Below are 22,826 nucleotides of genomic sequence, written 5' to 3'. Positions count from 1 at the left end.
ATTAAATTAATCTGTAATTTTACTGCGTCATTCAGGGCCAGACGCAGTGGCTCACCATGCTTAGGTCCCATTGGTATTCACCTTTAATCGCTCACTGACTGTCGCAAGTTAAAAAAAACAACAACAAAAAAAAAAAAAACTTTAGACGTTATTGCTCGATCCATTCTGATGTAGACGCTCCTTAACTATTCTTTGTTACATTTTTTAAAAGGGTATTCACTACATATCATGCTCCAAATGGCTCTAAAGGAAGTGATTTGAAACAACCTCGCCATACTTTGAGAAAAACCAAATGGAGGAGCTCAGTAAACCTATGGTACTTTGAAAATCAAAGTTACTTACACTTATTTTGTTGCACATGAGGATTTGTGTATAAGTTAATTTTAGATAAACTTTTTTTTCTGGGCTCAGGTGATACGTCTACCGCGTAACGGTCAACAATCATCTTTTATTTTCTCTATACAATAACAAATTATTATTAAATACTATTTAAAATGGCTATTTAAGAAAATTCTTCACTGTCCCCTTTGGTTTACAACATTAAATCTATTTTTTTTTTAATCCATGCTCTTTGCTGTGAGGTTTACAACGTTACTATTAAACCAGCTCCTCTGTGGTAATCCCTCAAACCCCATTTCGTGCCCTCAGTGCTCAGTTTTGATTCATTACAAAAGGAAAAAACTGGTTCTTGTTTACTTCGAACATTCTTCTTTTCAGGCATTATTTTATCCCCATCAAAAAACAAAGTGTAGACATTAAAAACCTTTTTCATTCTGTCTGTGCTTCGTAAGGCTGGGCAGTGAAGAGCTAACGAGCTATGGCTAAAAACAGGCTAAGGCTAGCCGCCAGACTGCCAAAAAAGGCAAACGTGGAGCCAGCTATAGCTAGCTGACAGATTTAAAATTTGCTAAGCTAACTGCTAGCCAGTCAAAAGGTAAATAGCTAGCAAAGGGACAGCTAAGAAACATGTAGCTGTCCAACAACAACCAGTGCCAGCTAGCAGTTAGCCAGCTGACAGGCACTATGCTAGCACGGTAAAAAAGGCTAGCTACACTGTAAACCAAAAGCTAACTAACAAAGTTAGCTACCTAGCAGGGAGTGGGTTCTGCTGGGCTTTTAACAAACACCACCAATCTACCCCTAACTAAAACCCAACAAACTTTTTTTTCACTCTGACATAAAACAAAGACTAGAAAGCTAATCACTGCACAACTATACCTTTAGAATTAAAAGGATATATCAAACTTAACTGCCAGTTAACCTCATAAACCTCCTTCATAAGGCCCTACACTGTGTGGATATAACCTTGTAAGACTCAAGCTGTTAAATTGATTAATCAAACCAGCTAAAAAGATTCTGTACTAAAAACACTTTAAAAACAGCCTTGTTCCCCCGTCAGCACCATGTTGTTGATGTGTTTGTGAGTTTGGAGCTACAGAGCGGTATAGTGAGTTCTGATTGTCTGAGTGGCGCTGCAGTCGGGTCCAAACAACGTGCGGTTACTTCATGTCTCACTGCTCAAAATGTAAAACTGAGGATTTGAGGCATTCCTGAACACAAGCAAGTTCATCTAACTGGGTTTTGTGCAGTGGAGTAGCCAATCCGCACATTTCCATGCCGTGTTTATTCTGAACGCACCCCAACAACGCTGAAAATCCAAACGTTTGTCAAACTGGACGAAACCATTTTATTCGGCTGGTTTGCCGTCCTCCCTGCAGCAAGTGGGGTGCATTCACTCTCAGCTGACCAGTTTGGGCAGCACTGTCCTCGGCTGGATGTTTCCGTTGGCGTCCGTGATAGCTGCTAAGTTAGTCCTGGTTTTTGAGGAGGATGACGTGGTGGTTGAGGTGGTGGTGAGCTTTGAGATGGAGGTGATGGCGCCATCAGTGGTGGTCGTGCCACGTTTGGACGATGAGGTCTTTTCTCCAGCCGTGGTTCCTGATGGAGGCTTTGGAAGCCGCCTCCTCAGCCACGGGTGCCGAAGCGCATGACTGGGCGTGATCCTGAGTGCCGGGTCCCACTCTAGACACTGTTTGAGGAAGTCGATGAAGTGCGCGTCATCGCAGCCCTTCAGCGCCGTGCTCCAGTCCTTACTGCCCGGGGGGCCGCGCATTTTCCCCCGCCGCGAGCGCCCACTGTTCAGCACTGTGGTGCCATCGGGTAGCGTGGTCACGGTGCAGTACCGTGGGTAGCCTTTTGATGACACAAAGTTTTTCGCTCTCTTGGAGCCGTCAAGGAGCTTCTGAGTGGGCATTCCCAGGAGTTCGATGATGCAGGCAAGCTGGTCAGCTTCATCTTCGCCCGGCAGCAGGGGGTAACCAGTGAGCAGCTCGGCAAGGATACAGCCCAGAGACCACATGTCGATGGGCATCCCATACCTGGAGCCTGGAAGAGAAGAAAGAGGGTCACCATCAAATCCAGCCTGTGTCATTATTGGCTAGTCGGTCAAACAGAAAGTAAAGCAGTCACATTCAGGAAGTCCAAAGACCGTTTCCTGCGATGAACTGCTTTCAAGAGTTTCCTGAAACATCATTAGAATGCAAGTAATAATAACTATATCTATTATTAAATTGCAAAGATAACTTGATGCACATTAATTTTAAAGGGAAACATTTGTTTGTTTTAAATCGCTGGTTGGTTCTCATTTAAAGTCAGAATAACAAGCTTTTGTTCTGTACATTATCTTAAAAGTGAAAAGAAAAAAAAAAAAAAAAAAAACACTCTGCTGTTAGAGCTCAATAAAAGTGATGACAAGTTTGGTTAAAAAACTTTTTTTTAAAATTAAATACGTAATATTATATATATTTTATTACTATTTATTTAAAATGTTTAAATCAGTTTCCCTAAATTCAGTCTTCTTCTATATTTTTAATATTATTTTTTATTTAATGGCTTTTTATTCCTTTATTGAGTAATTTATAACGTGCCAGTTTATTTTGGCACTTACTGTCTTTCATATGCGAAAGGAAACGCTGCTCTCAGTTTTCTCAGTGTTTTTCTTACCCAGAATAACCTCCGGTGCTCTGTAGAACCTGGACTGGATGTAGGTGTAAACCCTCTGATGTTCATAACAGCTGGAACCAAAGTCTATGACCTGAGGAGAGAAAGAGAAGCAGTTTGAAGGGGTCTGTGAAGTTAAGAAAGGGGGTTTTCCTCTGATTCGTTTACAGCAGCTGACCTTGATGCCGCTGCGTCCCTGCTGCTTCAGTAAAATGTTCTCAGGCTTGAGATCGCAGTGGATGATGCGATTCTTGTGCAGTGCATCCAGACACTGCAGGATGGAGTGGGCAAACTTCCTGACCAGCGGGAGGCTGAAGCCCTGAAACTTGTTCTTCTTGATGAGCTCGTACAGGTTCATGCTGAGGAGCTCAAAGGTCATGCAGATGTGGTTTCGGAAGGTGAAGTTTTCCAGCATGTGGATGACATTCATGCTCGAATCCTTGTCCTGCTTCTTCAGGTGCTCCAGGATGCGGATCTCCTCTGCTGCCTGCCGGTGGAAGCGCTTCTCGTTGCGGACCATTTTCAGAGCCACGTGTGTCTGAGTCTTGTGGTCGAAGGCCTTCACCACCTGCAGGAGGAAAAGGAAGAGCATGACGTCGTCATTAATCTTAGATTAGATATTCTTGATGTCAAGAAAACAAAAACAAAAAAAAACACCAACTAAAGTCTCGGAAGAGTATGCAAAGATATTTTTAATATTCATGGTTTTCCTGGTTCTATTCTACAACTGTTATTTCTCTATTAAAAATTTCATCTTAAAATTAAACATGAAGACTCATAACCTGATAACTAAAAGCTCCCTTTGTTGCGGCTTTCCTTTATAATGAGACATGTTTCACCAAACAAAGCTCAGCTGCTAAGCTGTGTAATAACCATCTCTACTGTCTTTGCTACAAACTACAACATCATCTGGAATCTTCTGCAGGCATTAAGGTTAAAAATTATTACTGCAAAGACGCTAAAACTTGTCATCACTCTTAAAAAATCAGGAACTAAACATAACAGCAAACACAATTTAATAAAAAGTCAACAAAAATCATCTAAAAAAGAAAAAAAAAGACAAAAAAATTCAGAGACTAAAAACAGAAAATTAGGGGGGGGGTCAGCAGTCATACCTGTCCAAAGCTGCCCTTGCCGATGACCTTCAAGACTTCATAGCGATATGCGATGTGGTCATGTGGTACATGGATGTAAGACCCCTGATCATCGTCATAGCCCCCGTTGTTGGCTCCACCGAGGACCCCCTGCCTCTTCTTGGCATTCTGGCCAACAAAATACACTGAGGAGGAAGCAGATGATTGATCAGTTATTAGTGGTTCTCTCCTGTCAATACACCCGACCTCTAATCAATCAGAATGACCATCTGCAGGCGGAGTGGTCAGGGACACTCACCCTCAGGATAGCTGAACATCTCGTGTTGCTCGAATGACGAAATTTTGGACATGAACTGTTTCATGGCCTGCTCCGGGGTCATGGGGTTGACCTTCGGCTTGCTGTCTGTCGACTTGTTGGAGGCTGCGCTGCTCTGGCGGTGGTGGTGGGCAGGCTCTGACACCGAGGTCTGCCGGTCTGGCAGCGGCAAGCCAGGTCGGGACGAGCTGATTGGAGCCAGCCCATTGGGCTGCGAGGTCAGCACCGGGCGTTTGTTGGTGTTCTCCTCATAGAGCTGAGTGACGTGGCCCTGCGACTGCGATGACAGCTGGACGGCGTCCGACATCGCAACTTTTGAGCCTCCCTGACAGAAAACAGAGGGAAATATTGGCTAAAAATAAGAGTGAGTCCTCTGCAAGTTGAGCCGAGGAAACAGAGGTTTATTTAACAGCAGTAACTAGCAGGTGGCCACTTATGATGTCTTTGGTTTGAGTTTAATAGATTCTGGGACTTTATTTTTCTCCTTTGAATGATTCATTTTCTGATGCGTGTCATCCAAATATGGACCTGGACGTGCACTCTCAGAGAAACGTGGATAATTAACACCCAGAAATGAGTGAATTAGACAAAAACGATTCCCGGGAAGATGAACTGTGTCCGGGAAATTATCCCCCTCTGATTAACAGGCGGCTCCATCTCATTGTCTCCCGCTCACTGAGTCACTCCCCGTTGCTGTGGTGACCAGCACACCTGGGTCCTTTCAGATAACAGAGGTGCACACACACACACACACACACACACACACACACACACACACACACACACACACACACACACACACACACACACACACACACACACACACACACACACACACACACACACACACACACACACACACACACACACACACACACACGGCAGAGCGGCTTGGTTCAAAGACCTGGTGCTTAACACAAAAACTCGTGACCCGGCAGCTGAGGACACGGTGGCACAAACATGAGGATGAAAATCAGGAGATGAGACACACACACAAACAGGTTTGTGTGTGTCTCAGCAGCTACACTGACATATAAGATGACATGTGGCTCTGCTGACTCCTCCCTTACCTGACTACACCTCGACTCAGTCAGCCAAATGTTGCTTCTTTCCTTCAAGGATTTCCATTATTCATTAATCTGCAGATTATTTATTTTTATTATTAAACATACATAAAAAAGCTAGGTGTAATATTTCCATGTTTTTAAATGGTTTTATATAAGAGGGCTGGGAAATGAGTTCTTTCAGGTGAAAGGTTAGCCACCGGACACCCATCTTGAATTGTTTCCAGGTACATATTCAGGCAGTTATTTTGAAGAATAATCAACATTTCTGTTCATTTCAATCGTTACTGAGAAATAAAAACTGCCGGTACAGAATCAGTCAACTGTGATTAAAGAATTTGCCCCAATATAAGATTTTATTTCTTCCAGGGTTCACTTGTCGTTAGGTTGCCCTCATTAATATAATGCAAAAAAATTCTTAAAGTTTTTATATGCTGAGCTCTAATTTTATTTATTTTTTCTTTTGTGTACCATATTTTTCAGACCATAAGGCACACCGGATTTAAGGCACACTACTGCAGGTAAATTACTTGAGGCTGGAAGATCAGTTTCTGACAATGAATATTTGCTCCTTGATTAAACATGTGACTTTTTCCAAGTGATAAGAAGCCTCTGATTTGCCGTCCTGAACATCAATGTTAATGTCTGGTAAGAGATTCCACTGACGTGCCACAGGAAACGTCATTATCGTGTACAAAAGTGGCGATAAAATAAACAGAGCAAATAAATGATGCATTATTTCTTTTATAGCATTAGTCTTGTGTGTGCGTGTGTGTGTCCTTCACAACAGCCTATAAACCATTTAGCTGTTTAAAGCATCCTGGCACAGGAGGCTATTATTAGCCATGTGGCTACAGCAGGCTGGTGCACAGAAGTGCTGCTTTTTGGCGCTAACAGTATGCTAACACGCCAACACCGACAGATGACTTCACCAGCTTATTTCTCCCAACGATGAGCCAAGATGAACGGGACAAAACCCTGAGCTGCAGAATCTGAATCAAACTCAAAAATCACGACCTGCACGAAGCTGCTGACCACAAAGGTCTGAGCAGAACATCTGCCGCTAATCTGTTCATCACTTTTTCTGTTATTCACCTGCTGATGACTATCAGAATAAAACCATGAACCTGAGGCACACTAGCAGACTTAATGTTTATAATTAAACTGGATCAGATTCACATTCTTCTTGGTAACAGCTTCACAGTTATTTATTTTAAAGTAGGCATTGGTGTAGTTCATCCACTTCCTTTAATCTCCTGATTGGCTGCCTCCCACAAACAGAAGATCTGAACAGCAGGAGGAGAGTGGAGCTTCTATTCAGCTCAGTAGACTGCTCAATTTTAATTTCCATGTGTATTGTAAGGTAAAGAACCCCAATGGTCAGGTGACTGCCTGTGAGCAAGCACTCGGTGATGGTGGAAAGGAAGAACTCCCTATTAACAGGAAGACACTGTTGGAGGGGTAGCCATCAACCCTGATTTGTTGAGAGCGGAAAGAGAATAGGAAAAAAAAAAGGAGAACCACACAGTAAAAGAGGATATAAACTACTCTGAGGTACTCAAATGACCTTATTAGTGACATTCCCTATTCGTGACATCAGACAGAGCCAAGAGCAGATAAACAAATATAAAATAATTGCCCCTTGGGGATAAATAATGTCTTTCTGATTCTGATAGAGCGATCTGAATGACTTCTGCATGCTACCATCGTTGTTCAAAACCTTGTTAGGCATCTTTGTTTAAACTTTTTCTATCATCATTATTATCCTGCCCTTGCTCTGTGGTTCATCCTCTGTGCTGATAGACTACCAAGTCTCACCTGCGTTCATATAAAGCCAATTAGGGCAGCGCATGGCTTGCTCTCTCCCCTCGCTCCCTGACAGCCTACTGCATGCAGGGTTCATAGTCTTTTTCTTCTTCCGTTTGTTTTACCAGGCGACTCTTTGAAAGCTTTTATATAATAAGGGCTTCCTAGAACTGCAGCAACACTGTCACCTCAAATATTAAAAGTAGGTAAAGCATAATTGGCCTAGTTGGAAGAAAAATTTTGTATTTTGGTAAAAGAAAACACGGTTTGAGGAGTACTAATTTCATCAAAGCACATTTACACAGTTTGTGAATTTTGGTTAAACCTAAATGAGCAAACTACTCAAAGTTCATCTAAGTTTTAAAGATTCTGAGATCAAGAGGAAGAAGTCTAGATACTTAGGCATAATATCCGCTTTATGCTCTTCACGTGTTATTCTGAACACAACAATGACAAAGAAGTGAAAAAAATAAATGATAAAGCAGTGTGCAGCCATACCGTCAAATGATGGTGGTTACTGTTGCGAAGTTGGGGCAGGGCGGCGGGCGACGTGGCCTGAGAGCCGTTGTGACCGGGAGAGTAGACCGGCTCGCCCGTTTTGCCTGAAAGAGAGTGAGAAAAGATGATTATATGACAGCTTTGTTATTGTCACGTATGTTTTAATGCCTTTTACATCATAAAGACCAATGACTGTGTTTCAACTAGTCCTGCTTGGACAACAACAAACAAAAAAAGAAAAGAAAAGAAAAGAAAATGCTGAAAAAAAAAGTTTCTTAATTTGAGTGTTTTAGCCTCAGGAGGGAGCCAAGATGGATTTTTTTTTTTAAGTCATAGATGGGAAACCTGACGAGTTACACAACCTTTATCGGGCAGTATCACAAAAATGAAAACTAAAACTGTGGTTTTAAGAGGTTTTAGACCAACTCAGCACTGTGCTGTCTCAGAAGATAAAATTAGCTGAATTCACACCATGGTGGAGGAATGGGAAGAATGGAAAAACCTCCAGTTATTCCAGCAGCACAGGAGCTACAGTTATTAACTAAATACCTTTAAACAATTTCTGTAAACATTCTACAGACGCAGCTTCACATGTGAAGATCTGCTGATTTTTATGCAGTTTTTGCAAGAAAAGTTAATCTGTAACTTTTCTTGCAAAAACTGTCATAAAAATATCATCATTTACTTACTTATTTTTAAATCTGAATTAGCTTAGTATATCATTTTCAATTTTTACCTACTTAGACATGCTGATAAAACTGATAAAACTCAAACAGCTTAATGCCCCAGTTCTCAATTTTAAAGAAAGTTACCTGCATTTGATCAGTGCTGTAAGAATAAACTTAACTCTTAATCTTCTTTTTTATTTCCTGGAACAAGAGAAATCTGACTCCACAGCTTTTTTCTGTGATGCTGTAGTCTTTGACCTTATGTATGTTTCCTGTTTGTACTGTACCATCTAATCACTGCACCAAAAACCCTTTTCACGCTTTGTCCCAAGGTAACAAAGATGATGTTCTTCTGGTTTTTGCAGTTGAATTGCTGTGAGTAAACTGCTTCTAACATTTATTTTTATTTAATAAATTTTATTTGTTATCCAATTAGCTAATCACACAGCAGCACCTCAAAGCACTCAGACATGGTCAAGATGACCTGCTGAACTTCAATCAGGAAAGCAGTATTTACTCAAATAACCACTCGTTACAACCAAGGCATGCAGAAGAACATCTCTGAATGCAAAACACGTTGAAACTCGCAGCAGATGAGCTGCAACAGCAGACCTTTCGCATCCATTTCTTTAGATCCTGGGATGACATGTTGCTTTTTGAGATCTTTTAGGCTACTTCACTTTATCATACAGGTTCTATTTAAGCAATTTAATGATTCAACAGATGTGGCAGACATTAGACAATAACAGTTAATTTATGACTTAGAGGGGGTAATTACTTTTTTCACATGAGATGAGTTAGCTTTGAATATGTTTTTTTTTTCTTAATGAATGAAATAATCATTTAAAAACTGCATTTTGTGTAGAGATCGAAAATGTGGCTTCATTTCCAGGGTAAAACCGCAAAGGATTGTAGGTACAAGTGGCTAGCGCGCACGGGCTTTTACAAGACAGCAGTCACACCGAGATAAACAGAGACACAAAGAATGGCAAGAAGCTGTTGTATTATTAACTGCTATAGCCGGTCGCATGACAGCCACTGGAAGCCAACGGGTAAAGCAATTGGTTTTTATCGGATTGCTTCGTGGAAGAAAAATTGTTCAAGTCATGTTTCCGAAGTCACGAAGAGGCAACGGAGGGCTTGGATTGCGGGGTAAGTCCCGAAACGCACGGTGGTACAAGAAATCCCTTTCACTGGAAAGAACAGCGACTGTCGCTGCCCCCTCTCTCTTCCAGTACTCCGGAGCGAAGATAGCCTTTTCGTCAAGTCTGTCTTTGTACGGACCTGCTGTATTCTCCTTTCATTTTGTACATAACTGTTTTCAGGGCAAATAAAATGCAGGTAGGGATTAAAACCGCAGAATTAATGGTTATTGGTGCTGGAAATCCTAGCGCTTGATGCAGTGTTTTAATTTTGCTGCCACTCGTACCTACAATGCAACGTGCGAAAATCACGTGGTCTGTCGATCTCCATTTACCCGGGTTATTTTTGTCCAAGATTAATTTGGTATCTGAAACATGTAAAGGTGACGAATGTGTAAAAACTTTGTGTTGACACATACACAAACATACACATATGCCAAAAATAAACCTGTGGGAAACACTGCAGTCTGTACAGTACCATGTAAATACAGCATAAAAAAGCTTGAAGTAGCTGAAAGCTTAGCTACCAGTCCGCATGTAAACAGCTCATTGACCGTCCTGCTAACTGCCTTCAAATAGCTCTGGACTGGACTGACCCAAAGCAATCCTGTTCATTCTGGAGTCAGTCCTATAGAGTTTAAGGAGGATGAAGGTTTTAATTTAGCCTCGTAATCTCCAACACAGTGCCTACCTCTCTGCCTCTCCCTCTGCAGCTTCACCTTCTTTAATAGCAACATGACGACAGGAACATGATGCACGGGTCAGAGGTCACAGTGGACGAGTATCTTAACTGAAGAGCCAAAAGTTTAAACAGCCGCTGGGTGATAAAGCATGTTGGACTTTAAACAAGACACTTATCAGCTTCTGCCGCTGTCAATGGTTCACGGCCCGACTCAGAGTGACGACGTGAAAAAGGAGAAGCAGGAAATCAAAACTCAGCAACCAGCAGAGTCTGTTAACTTAAGAACTGCCTCTGAGGGAGCAAAGCAGTCACTTTCACATCACTTTTAAAGGGGAACCAGTGATATAAGCAAGAGCAGGCCAAACATTACCATATACTGATTGCACAGGGTTAATACGCAGATTTCAAACAGCTCTGACCTGAACCCCCGAAAACGGTGACAGGACTCCAAGGAGTTTAGAGGGAAAAGCTGTCTGACAACAGTCAAAATTTTCATGTCTTCTCTGCCACTTTGAGTCGTTCACAGAAAATGTGACTAACAAATGAAAACATAAAGCAATAAAGAGAAGTTCAGTGGCTGACTCTTCTCGCCTCCACACAGCCAATCAGGGCTTTACGCTGTGAGCTTCAGATTGTGTTTCAGGAGGTTGTAGACACAAATGCCTGCAGCACAGATGGACGTGGTCCAGGATACTTCCATGTGCTACCTGGGAAATATCAGAGGCTCAACTTTCTCAGGATAAAATATTTTTAAAGCCTCATTCTGAAGTAAAATCAGCATTTATCAGATTTCACAAGTAAAGTTGGTTTCAACAAAAACAGCCCAAACTCTGTTTTAGATGGCTGATCAGTGAGCTAACCCACCCATTATGTTGAGTCGTGCCTGTGAGCTTATTTCTGTAATAATTCAATCATCGGCGAATCAGAAGGCTCCAGATCATTAAAATATTTTCCGAACAGCTGGAAATGAAAATCAGAATCTTCCGCTGGCTCCTCATGGAAACAATAAATGGATAAACAAAGAGGACCCTTGCAGGCCACCGTCCGGTGACTTTCTGTGTCGGTGCAAGTTGAAGCAGGCAGATGGACCGTACTGCTGCTCTCTGCCTCTAATCCAAACTTAATCCCGCTAATGAGGATGACATGGAGGGTGAGGCAAAACCACATCGGCAAGCCCACAAAGGCATGGCGCAGGACGCCGAACAACTGCATGACGAAGTCGGAGACTGTAGACTAATTTTTTTTTAGTCCAAAACTAAAACTTTTATGTCGCACCGGGATTTTAAAAAATCCGCCATTTTTGCCTATTTGATTACATTTTATTGGAAAAACTTTTAATCAGTTAGCCAGAAACACTGTAGTCAGATCAGGGCTCTAGACTAACTTTTTGCCACTGTTGCACTGGTGCGCCTAACTATTTTTTTCCTTAGGTGCACTAGCACAAAAGTTAGGTGCAACCAAATTTTTCATCCGCATCGCTTAACACCGCAGCTTTACACATTCACTTTTTTTTTTTTTTTTTTTTTTAAATTGCTGTCCATACAGACAATATTAATTTCTAAATGATTAATAATCTTGTCAACTAGGGCTGCCCCAAATGATTATTTTGATAGTTGATTAGTCACCAATTATTTTTGCAATTAGTCGACTAATCAGATCATGCATCCATTGGACATAGAACGTTCAGCTTATTGCACCAGCATGCATCTGCTCTTATATAACTATCATTAGTTTACAGCTTTAAGTGTTTAAGGTATGTGCTAACTAAAAATAAAGACAAGATGATAGTTTATTAAATTTTAATGACAATTCCAGATTGTTTCGGTGGAGTTTAATAAACTCAGCCGTCTGCTCCTTGCTATCTAAAATATAACTGGACAATGGGAAAGAGAGCTGGATGAAGAAATCACTGAGAAGGTGTGGTATGAAACATGGAAAGAACATAAGAATACAACTCAATCATTAAAGTGGAGAGAATTCATCTGGAAAAATCAAATTCGCTACTTTATTACACCTAAGATTAAAAATAAACAAACCAATACACAACAACAGTGTTGGAGGCTGTGTGGACGGGATGAACCAGACCATACACACATTTTCTGGAAATGCAGAAACATTCACACTTCCTGGGTCAAAATTCACTCAGCTCTCTGTGATATATTAGTTACATAATTCCCAGAACTTGCCTTGTTTTGTATCTAGGATACTTGGAAGGCACTGTAGATGTAAAGGATCGTTACTTGGCTAAGATTCTCCTTTCAGCAGCAAAGAAGGCCATCACCAAAAACTGGCTTAAGACAGAGACACCAGGAAAGAAGCAGTGGAGGACATTATGGAGATGGAGAACTTTACATATAAACTGAAATTGACAGAAGAACGCTTTTTGAAGGACTGGGGAAAATGGTTAACGTACAACAAAAAAAAAAAGAGCTGAATGAAGATGGACATACAAAAAAGAGAATTTGAAATGAAAAGGCATGTTTCCTTTTTTTTTCTAATTATTATTTTTGATAAGATAGATAGAGTTTGTTCCCCCCCTCCCCCCTTAAGTCTGTTGTCTGCTTGACGTTTATTCTGCTGTGTAAAAACAATAACTTTAATCTCAGCCAAACCGATTTACTCAGGAACAAATAAAATACTAAAAAAAGCCAAACAATAACATTTTTAAGTTATCTAAGTGACTTATATATCATGTTTAACCTGAGTAGCGAAAGACGGCGGTGGGTTTGAAAATTTGCCGGGAGTCTGCTGTTCTCACCGGCTTTAGTGAGCCTTGAACTAGCTATCGAGCTGGTGGGTAACAGACGTTTTGAAAATATGTGGTGCCTTGATAAACTGAGCAGATATTTCAAGTTTACGGCTTCGTAGCAAAGTCATACTAAAACATTTTGACAGATTTTTGAGCGCCATGTACTATACAAAATCAGTTTGTGGTCAGTAAGCACAACCAAAATTCATACATAAAGCACACTTTTGAGGAAATAAAAATATTTTAAGTGCGCCTTATAGTCCGAAAAGTGCTGAAAAAGTTCTTGTGCTTAAAGTGCTTCAGTGAGCTGAAATTTAAACTTAAAATATCTCAAGATATATAAAAAAAACAGATAGTCAAAATTAAAAGTGCCTCAAAAGCTTCGAACTGAACATCTTACTTTGACTATCTCTGATTGGTTTAGACCACGATATGGACATAATGTGTGTCTGTTGTTGGCCACACAGAGACTTGCTGAGACTTTTCAATTATCAGAACATAGCATAAGCATAGCAAACAAAATATCTCCGGTTCGATTATTGGTTACCTGTCATGAGTAAAACCCAATTAGCTTGCAGAAGTGTCCACAGTCTGAAAAGGTTCCAGTAAATGAACGAAGCTGCTGTTTGAAGCCAAAGATGCTAATAAACATGACATCCTCTCTGTTTGAGTCACAACAGCATTTGAGTAATGGCAAACTTGCATGATGGTAACATTACACTAAAAATACTTGAGGAATGCACCTTACTGTGGAGACAGAGGCGTCTGTCCCTGAAGCATCTCAAACTTTAACAACCTGTTCTGACTGACAGACCAGGCCCTATGGGAGACACACCCAACCTGAAGAAATACATGCCAGGGCCACCCGCGACCTCCTGCTACAAGCAATTTGAACAAGCTCAAGGCATAATCACGAACAGAGAAAAGGAGCACAGTGGCCAAAGCTACGCTAACAACAAGAATGGAAGGTCATGCTAGCAGCTAAGATAGCAGGCAGCCACAAAAAACAGCTCAAAGTTTAATATTTGTTTCTTAGTGGAAAATGAAAGTGCTTTAACACTACTGTTATTGTTGACTTTTCTCTAAGAAAACGCAGTCCAACATGTAAAAGTAACAGATTCAGCCATATTTATCACATCTGGCTCATAAAATATAATAAACAGGAAATGAGCAAAAGCAAACAGCAACAACCAGGCATGACAGAAACTGTAAAGAAAACACATACAAGGCATTTAATCATGGAGAAACAACAGAGCAAAGAGAGCCCTTACTGCACATTATGACAGCATGTACACGGACAGAAATATACCTCACTGTGAAAACTGGTTTTTCTTGCATATAACCATTTTTGACATCCGTCAAAGAGACTATGGATTTTACCCAAAGGAAAATCATCACAAAACGACTTATTTTTACATACAGTTTAATTTACTGAAGCTTGAAATACATTTATAAATAAGAGGAAAATGCACTGATGGTTACCCCATTTTTATAAGATTGATAGTGTTTTTCAGATGTTCAGAGCAGATATTGTACAGCGATACTTTCTGAAGCTGACTTGGAAACAGTTTTAATTTAGCTGCGGTTCATTGTAATAAACTTTGAAAGCATTTTCTCTTTTACTCTGAACGTCGACAATTAGATTTAATATTGAATGCCAGTGTATATTTGTTATCAGTGTCTGATTACTTATAATCCATGTCTCTGTCAGGCCTGAAAAAACAGAAATCAGCTGACTCCTAATGTTTACTACAACTCTTACTTAACAAATTTGAAAGAAGCTTAACCCTTTAAGACCTACCATAGAACCAAGTCCGCCAGAGCTTATATTATATTTTTACATGCTGTAGTGTCGTTTTTGGGAACATTTCAAGTTGATATACATCAATACAACCATTATAGCCGAAAATGTAATAATATGTCTGCATTAAGTGCATAGTAATTACATAAATTGCAAAAAAGTGCAATAAACTACAAAAAAATTGAAAATTGTTTTTGTTTTTTTAAGTATATATTTCTAGTTAGAGAAATTTAAGGGACTTATCCCTCAAAACTGTAAATACAAAAAAGTTGCACAAAATAGTTTCCCACCACAGGAAATTTATTTTGAGTGTCTTCATAATTTTGTTTTTGAAATACACCAATTTTTATATACTGCAGAAAAAACGAAAATAAATATTATAATGCAAATTTGCAAAGAAACAGCATATGCATCAAAATAAACTATTTCCAGCAGTGCAATTTGAGTTCTAAGCATCCCAGAAACGACACAGAAAGTCATAAAGTCAAACATAACTTTTAAAAATACCAGTATAGGCTCATGAGGCCCTGATGGTAAAAAACTACATTTCTGCGAAAGTGATGTCACTTCCGATTTCGGGCAGGTAACAGGCGATAGTTCGGGCTGACGTCTGTTCTAACGTAGGAAGTGTTACGATCAGCTGATCGGATAGGCAAAGCGTGTTTCTGGAATATTATTTTTTGTTTTTGTTGCTGCAAGCGCTTTTTATGCAGTTTTTGCAAAGCTATGTGTGGAAGGAAACCGTGACCAAGGACAAGCTGATGGCATGAGATGTAAGTACAACTCCTCCGGTTTCATATGCAAAAAAAATTATTGCGCTAGCTTACGTGGTTGCAGTTCTACAGGGATTTAAAAATAGTTGTGCAAAACGGAGCGTTCCCGCTCCGACCGGTTTTAAAGGGTTAAAGTCTTTGCTTTAGTCAGAAAAATAAAATCATCAGCCAATAAAAGCATTAAAAGCAGAGGTTAAATCTCCAGGGCAGCTCAGGCTCTAACTCAGACCATCCAGTGTCCTGCTGGGCTCTCAGCCCTTCATCAACTCTGCAGGGGCTCCTGCAACATGTACTGATAGTGTAACAGGGATCTGTACTGAAAGCGCACACAGCCTCCCTCGCTGCGAGCCCGACAAATGCATGCTACCGGAGTGGAAAAGCAGCGCTCTGAATGCAAACTCAACACCGAGCTGGAAATGCCAGAGAGCCGGCAGGCATGCTCGGCATGCTGCTCAACCGGTCGAGTGGGAAAGTCAGCGCTGTGACGCTCAGCAATGTCACAAGCCAGCAGAGGTGCTGGAGATATAAAAGATGTGGGTAAAAAAAAAAAAAACTACGAAGCTCCCAAAGTCACAGCATGCTGTCCCTCACATGGTCCTGTAGATGACTCACTGACATTTAGTTGAACTTCTACACTATTCCCTACTTCTAACACTGTAAAAATAGTGAGTGAAGTATCATAAAAATAAAATAAAAAAATGTGTGTGACAGACGCACATGGCTGGGTGTTAATGACACCCAAATTTAGCAGCACATACAGCTGTGGAGTTAAAGTCCCTCAGTTTAGAAGCTGCTGATTGGCTGTTAGGACTCTGGTTGGGCAATCCACTAATGTAGAGGGGTCAAACATGCAGCCCGGGGACCAAAAGTGCTCAGCCAAATGAACAGAACCTGGGTGGCTTTACAAAGTGTAAAAATTGCAGTAAAGCCATTAATTACTTGTATATTTTTATCAACACATGCTGCTGTTCCTTTGGTGGTGTGCTAACATTACTACGCAGGAGGGTAAAAAACTGTTTCAGTTAGAGCTGGGCGATATATCGAGTTTTTAAAAAACATCAATATATTTTTATACGAGATATAAGATGTGACAATATCCTTTATATCGATATAGTCTATGTTACGTTATAACTATACTTGTGGAGCCGCAAGTTTGCCTCTCTTTCGTCCACTTTTGTCTTTACGCAACATTACTCGGCCTCGCCTCTCCTTCACTGAACACAACTCCCCCTCCTCCCCCATCGCTTCACCTGCAGGAAGCGACAAGATGGACACGGCAAATCTCCGTTAACGAGTTACTGCACATCGCCCCGTGCATGGGGCTGGACGCCGTCAACGTGTTAGCTAGCTAACCACGCTAACGAGCTAACCACGCTAACGCCATGCAGCCCAGAGGCGCTGCACAGCCTAAAATCCTTTCATTTTCTCAAAAGTTGACAGCGCGCCTTATGTATGAATTCTGGTTGTGCTTGATGGCCGCGAACCGATTTTAGGTGGTACACAGCGCTCAGCAATCTGTCAAAAATGTTTTAGTACGACTTTGGTAAGCTACAGTGCTGCACCGGTTGATGGATTGTCGGAGCATTACGGCTACCGAGGAGCCTCGCGGAGTGATACGTACTGTGCTTCAACCTAATATTACCCTACTGTGTATAAGGACCATAAATGGCACCTGTTAAGAGACATGGTTACAAAGAGGATTTCAAACTCCAGGCTGTCAGTCACGCAGTAGAAGTTGGGAACAGAGCAGCTGTGAAATCTGTCTTTGTTACTATGCTCAGCGTCTGTTAGTTTACATTTTGACTGCACAATTGTGAGCTTTTTGTTATGCACAAAAACAACATTGTTTTCTTTTATTTATGGAGCATTATTATTTAATAAATGCTCATAATTTATTTTTGAGTAAATTTTATGTACATCTATGCTCTATGTTAATAAAAGTGCCTGTGTGACATCTGGGGCACAGCTTTGACTAAGAACTCTCTTTTTGTTCTTACTTTATGGCTTTAAAAAAAATATATCGAGATATATATCTTATATCGCCGTCCAGGTAAAAAATATCGAGATATGAATTTTGGGTCATATCGCCCAGCCCTAGTTTCAGTCATGAAGATGTTCAGTCACACATGTGAAGACTTTTCAAACTGTAATTCATCCAAACTCGACTTTTAAAGAGCGGCGGCTAAACCGAGAGCTGGACTAAGGCTATGTCCACACGTACCCGGTTATTTTTGAAAACGCAGATTTTTCTATGCGTTTGCACCTTTCGTCCACACGTAAACAGCGTTTTCGGTCACTGAAAACGGAGTTTTTAAAAACTTCGGCCAGGGTGGATATTTTTGAAAACTCTGTTTTTGCATTTACGTGTGGACGAGAAAAGACGAGAAAAAAGGAGAAAACGCAGAAAACGCAGCGTCAAAGGTGTGCGCACTTTTGACGTCACACTGTGCGCCACGTTATTGTTTCTACAATACTATTACTGTTAATTGTACTCTCTGCAGTGTTTAAATGCTTACATATACACACAAAGTTACTGTCCCTCCACACATACGACTCGGTTCTGCTTCTATGCCCCAGCTTTGTTTACTTTTTCCCACTGAGGCTTCTAGACTTCTGATTGGCCAACATTTCTGCACGGTTAGGAATATATCGCCATCTGTTGCTTTGGCATGTTCCTAGCAGCGTTTTCCTTCATTTCTGCCTTTACGTGTGGACGGGATTATTTTTTAAAACGAAAACGGGAAATCTCCGTTTTCAAAAATACCTGTGTACGTGTGGACGTAGCCTAAAGCATCTACCTATCGCCTCAGGAGGCAGGTATGTGCTGGGTATTCATGTTTCTGTTTAATTATGGAAATCGGATGCTGTCATCATACTTATTCAGGCTGCCTTGCCTTTTTAACTTTTCACTTCCCTTTCAGCAGCATCTTTTTATTTTAAAGCCACAAATTCAGCCACATTTTCACTGTTTGGACTTTGAAACCTGATTTCTGGGTAAAATCACCAAGAATATTAATATCAGAAATTTCACAATTTCACCTATTTTTGCCCTTTAGAAGTCAAAACTAGTCACTTTATGGCATAGACACTCAGATACATGAAGATAAGGACAGGGAAACTGGGAAAACTCATGTTAAGAAACAAGAATTAAGAGGTTAAAATGTGACCATTTCAGCAGCAGTGCCTTCAAATGGAAAACAAGAACAAATCAGCCCGATGACATCCAAACTTTTCCATTTCAGAATCACTGTTAATTAGCAGCAGCTGGTAAAAACCCACGTTAACAAGGTTTGTCAATCTATCTGCGAGAGTGATGATCAGCACTACTTGTAAACAAGCAGCCGTGATGTTTTCAAAGACAGAAACTCTCTGAATGTGGGTATTCTGATAACCAGGCACCATCTGCTTTGACACAGATAACCGAGACAGTCGCAAACTCCGCCCTCCTCTCAAAAGCACCTTTTAAAACCCCGTGTGCTGCTGCAGCAGAGCCAGTTTAACAGACATTTGTCAGCACGCAGTGTCAACATTACGACATCCACCCCATGCTTGTTGGTGTACAGTGAGAAACTGGGACACAGATCTGGAAACAGTGCATGAACCGGCACAAACTGCCAGCACACAGCAGGAAACAGACTGATTCAAGCAGCTAATGAACTGATTATAAAGCAGGTGGTTAGAGAAGGATGAGGGATGAGCAGGGAAAGCTTGCTACAAGTCTGACAGTTTAAATGACAAAAACAGGACTGTGATCACAGAGTAATTATACTCTGTATCAGTCACTGTCTAAACTTCATTACTGACAGCACATCGCTGGCTGTGAGCGAATGACAGCAATAATATCAGAGCTATGTTACATCTGGCTGCCTGCCTCTGTTTACATCACTGTAACTGAATACAGCAATGTGCAATCAAACTCAACTGCAATGTCTTATTTCCTAAAGATAGCATGATACATTGCAAAGCATATACTTCATGCTACTACACATAACACCCTTACATTATCCACAAGACAAGCTTCAAATAAATTTGGCACAACCGCCTAACATACACGTTGCTGTATATATGAGGCCTAAAAAGGTTAAATTACCTGTTATTTATTTCATGAAGCACATGATATTTCTTTTAAATATGTTTATTGTAGATTTAGAGTGAAGATGAGTTAACACAGTTTGAAATAAACTTATGAAAAACAACTTAACAATGACACTATTGTTGGGTTGTTATGTAAAAACAAACAGAAACAGGCAGCACAACAAAACCTAGATATTATTACCAAAATGAGGTATATGCCAACACCAATCAAGGAAGTCAAAAGAACTACTACCACTGTGCCAAGTTAATAAGAGCAAATCTTGAAAAAGAAAGAAGAAATACTCGTTTCACCTTGTACAACACGTCCCTACGTTATCCTCAGATGCCATAAGGACGTACATACGTACGTACATGCATGTGTATGTATACACATACATGTGTATATATAGCCGGTTTCAGTTTAAGCGTTGTTTTCAATAAATTGCATCCTCAAAAAAATGTTTTGTCTCACTCCCATTTCTTCTTGTTGCATGTTGAAGCTCTACTTGAAACCTTGTTAAGATCCAACAATGCAAAATACAAATCCCACCCAAGTGATCTTAAACTTTTGTCTGGGACTGTAGTTTGTGTATGTGATTCTACTCTTAAACATGGATTGTTTGAGACTGGTGTGACTGTTATTAATGCTCAAAAAATCCCACAAGGATTTTTTGTTTTGTGCTACCAGTACGATAAAGAGTAAAAATAGTATGGTCCACAGTACACGACAGTAAACAACACAGTCAAAATAAAATTGCCACAGGTGACCGGTAAGGGCCTTATACTATGAGAGACTGCAGAAATTGTTCGATTTACAACACTGACAAAAAAAACAACGAAAAGTAAAAATGAAGTTAGAGGTGTAATTTTTACTTTAAAGGTAAACCTCCGTTTACCTTTTGTGTCGCACTTTTCAGCATTTTAGCAGCTGGATGACATTTGTACACAAGTCAATTCATTTCCACTGAAACTGTGACTTTAACAAGAAAGTAAATTGTACATATTATACATTTTCTCCAAAATAGGGTCATGTCCTTTAAAAAAAAAAAAACAGTAACAAAGGTTTAAAGTAGTAAAGTCTTAAAGTAGCTAACCAAATAGCTAACAATTTCCCAAGTCTGCCCCACATCCGGTTTCAAGAAAACGTCAAAATGGGCCAAAGCTGTGGCTTCAAAACAGCAAGCCAAAAACCAGCGGCTGTCTATATCCAACATGTCCAAAAGTCTATGAATACACCAGCCAAAAATAGCCCATCAGTGTAAATAAAGGAGTTTATGGCTAATAAAGCTTCAAAATAACCACTATGGCCAACCTTCAGGCTTCAAAACAACAGTCCACACACAAATGGATGGCTACGCCCTTTAATCTGTTTATACCATAAGTAATTTCTGCTGTGACTTCCTCACACTAACAGCATTAATGCAATGCTAATATACCAATCAGGCTCATCACGCAAAATGAAACTGCCTCCAACCATCAAAGTATTTATTGACATTAAGCGTATGATAAAAAATAAATAAATAAAAGCAAGCACAATCGTCAAAAATCTGGAGAGCGCATTAATCTCGTATTAATGGTTCAAACACAGACACCAGGAGTGTATGGAGAGCTTCCATGCTAGCACAAAGCCACTGAATCCTTATATGAATATAAAGGCAGAATATCAGCTGTAACGCTCAGCGTGAGGCTGTCAAGCTCCTTAAGATTTTAGGAAGTGATAGGAGGGGGAAACCATACCTTTAATGTGGAGCAAACCAACTGACCTCTGACCAAAGATTTATTTCTGTCCGTGGAGCCGGAGGCCAAGAATTACCCGGCAACGGAAAACACGCAAAACACACAGAAACCAGCAAAGCTAACATCACACACAGGGCACCAGGAGAGCCAGGACACCGAGGAGTAGCACGGTGACAAAGGCAGCTTGACGGAGAGCAGGAGAAGGAATAACCGGAGCAGGGAGAGACTGTGGGAAAAGCTGCTGCTGCTGCTGCTGTCACTTCTCATCTGTTTGCTAAAAATTAACCTGACGGACAGAGCTGATTTTCCTTCCTTCACTTCTCCCGCTGTCAGCCCAGCTAGCTCTCAGCTTTTATGCTTAATTTAAAGAGCAGAGACCGAAAAAGGCGAGCCGGGAGGGCTGCTCGTACTGGAGCCACTTAGCTAGCACAGCCCCCAGCTCTCCCCGCTCTGCTCCTCCGTGTCTCATTCACTACCTGCCGTTAAAGACAGCCAGAGAAACACTGAGGCATCTCCTCAACCGTGGCCCGGCTCAGGTGCCTTCTGTCGGATACAAAGGGTATGCTCACCCGTCGGAAGGACCGAGGTTCCGGGCTTCTTGGTTAACATGGCGGCCGCTCCTCTCCTCTGGACTCAACTGTGCAGAACACCTCCTCTTCCTCCATTAGCCACCCCTCCTCTTCCTCTACCTACTCCTCCCACTTCTCCTCCTCTCTCTCCTTCAGACTCCGAGACAACTGAAATACCTGCGCATTAGTGCTCCCATCGCCTCATTTAAATATAAACAAAGAAAAACAAATAATAAATTAATTTTGTTATTTATAATAGTTTACTGTTAAATCACCGATATATGTTACAGTAGTAGTAGCAATAAATAATAATGATAATAATAATAATAATAACGGATTATATTAGATTTTCAAATGATAAATAGTACATTGGTGATGATGAATAGTAAATACAGTAATTAATCATGTAAAAACAAATAAAAATGTAAAAAGAGAATGTAAAGAATAAAGTAATATATAAGAAATATAAAATGTGAAATAATATTAGATAATATTGAATATTTCTTCATTATATTCATTTTAAAACATTAATTTAATCTAATCTAATCTAATTTAATTTAATTTAACCTCCTAAGACCCGAACTCTACCACGGCATGCATTTTTAATTTCCCTAATTTTTGTTTCTTAGAAAAATGAGAGCCACATATTAGGATATTCATTTAAAATTTCGATAGAACAGTAGTAGTATAATGTCCTCGTAAGCAATGTTCCCTCTAAGCGGTGTGCGTGAGCAATTGCGCACTGCTGGCACGGTCTCTGCACAGAAAATCTGCGTTGCGCACAAAAAAAAAATCTAACCTGAATTGAAATTAAAATTAATACTTTAACAATTCTGTTTTGCAGTGTTAGTCA

At 40.4% G+C, this 22,826-nt stretch overlaps 1 protein-coding gene across 1 annotated transcript; it reads right to left on the bottom strand.

Annotated features, from left to right (window-relative positions):
* Window positions 1–388: 388 nt before the first annotated feature.
* Window positions 389–22,149, bottom strand: dyrk2 (dual-specificity tyrosine-(Y)-phosphorylation regulated kinase 2). The gene is made up of 7 exons (XM_006780979.3): window positions 21,974–22,149; window positions 7,779–7,882; window positions 4,393–4,735; window positions 4,116–4,279; window positions 3,179–3,568; window positions 3,004–3,094; window positions 389–2,385 (listed from the first exon to the last, which is right to left on the bottom strand). Exons 1-7 carry the CDS (start codon window positions 22,011–22,013, stop codon window positions 1,739–1,741), a joined length of 1,779 nt encoding a protein of 592 aa, XP_006781042.2. The 5' UTR covers window positions 22,014–22,149; the 3' UTR covers window positions 389–1,738.
* Window positions 22,150–22,826: the final 677 nt, after the last annotated feature.

This window comes from Neolamprologus brichardi, chromosome 17 (genome assembly GCF_056152115.1).
Source record: "Neolamprologus brichardi isolate AB-2024 chromosome 17, ASM5615211v1, whole genome shotgun sequence".
NCBI classification, from domain to species: Eukaryota; Metazoa; Chordata; class Actinopteri; order Cichliformes; family Cichlidae; genus Neolamprologus; species Neolamprologus brichardi.
The sequence above is the reverse complement of the archived record's forward strand: the minus strand, read 5'-3'. Positions and strand labels throughout refer to the sequence as shown.

Bases quoted from the DNA above. Each gene is read 5' to 3' on its own strand.
- dyrk2 (XM_006780979.3), bottom strand. From the start codon at position 22,013: ATGTTAACCAAGAAGCCCGGAACCTCGGTCCTTCCGACGG. The intron at 7,883-21,973 runs GTGAGCATACCC...ACTCTCTTTCAG, and splicing joins AACCTCGGTCCTTCCGACGG to GCAAAACGGGCGAGCCGGTC. The intron at 4,280-4,392 runs GTGAGTGTCCCT...CTTCCTCCTCAG, and splicing joins GATGTTCAGCTATCCTGAGG to TGTATTTTGTTGGCCAGAAT.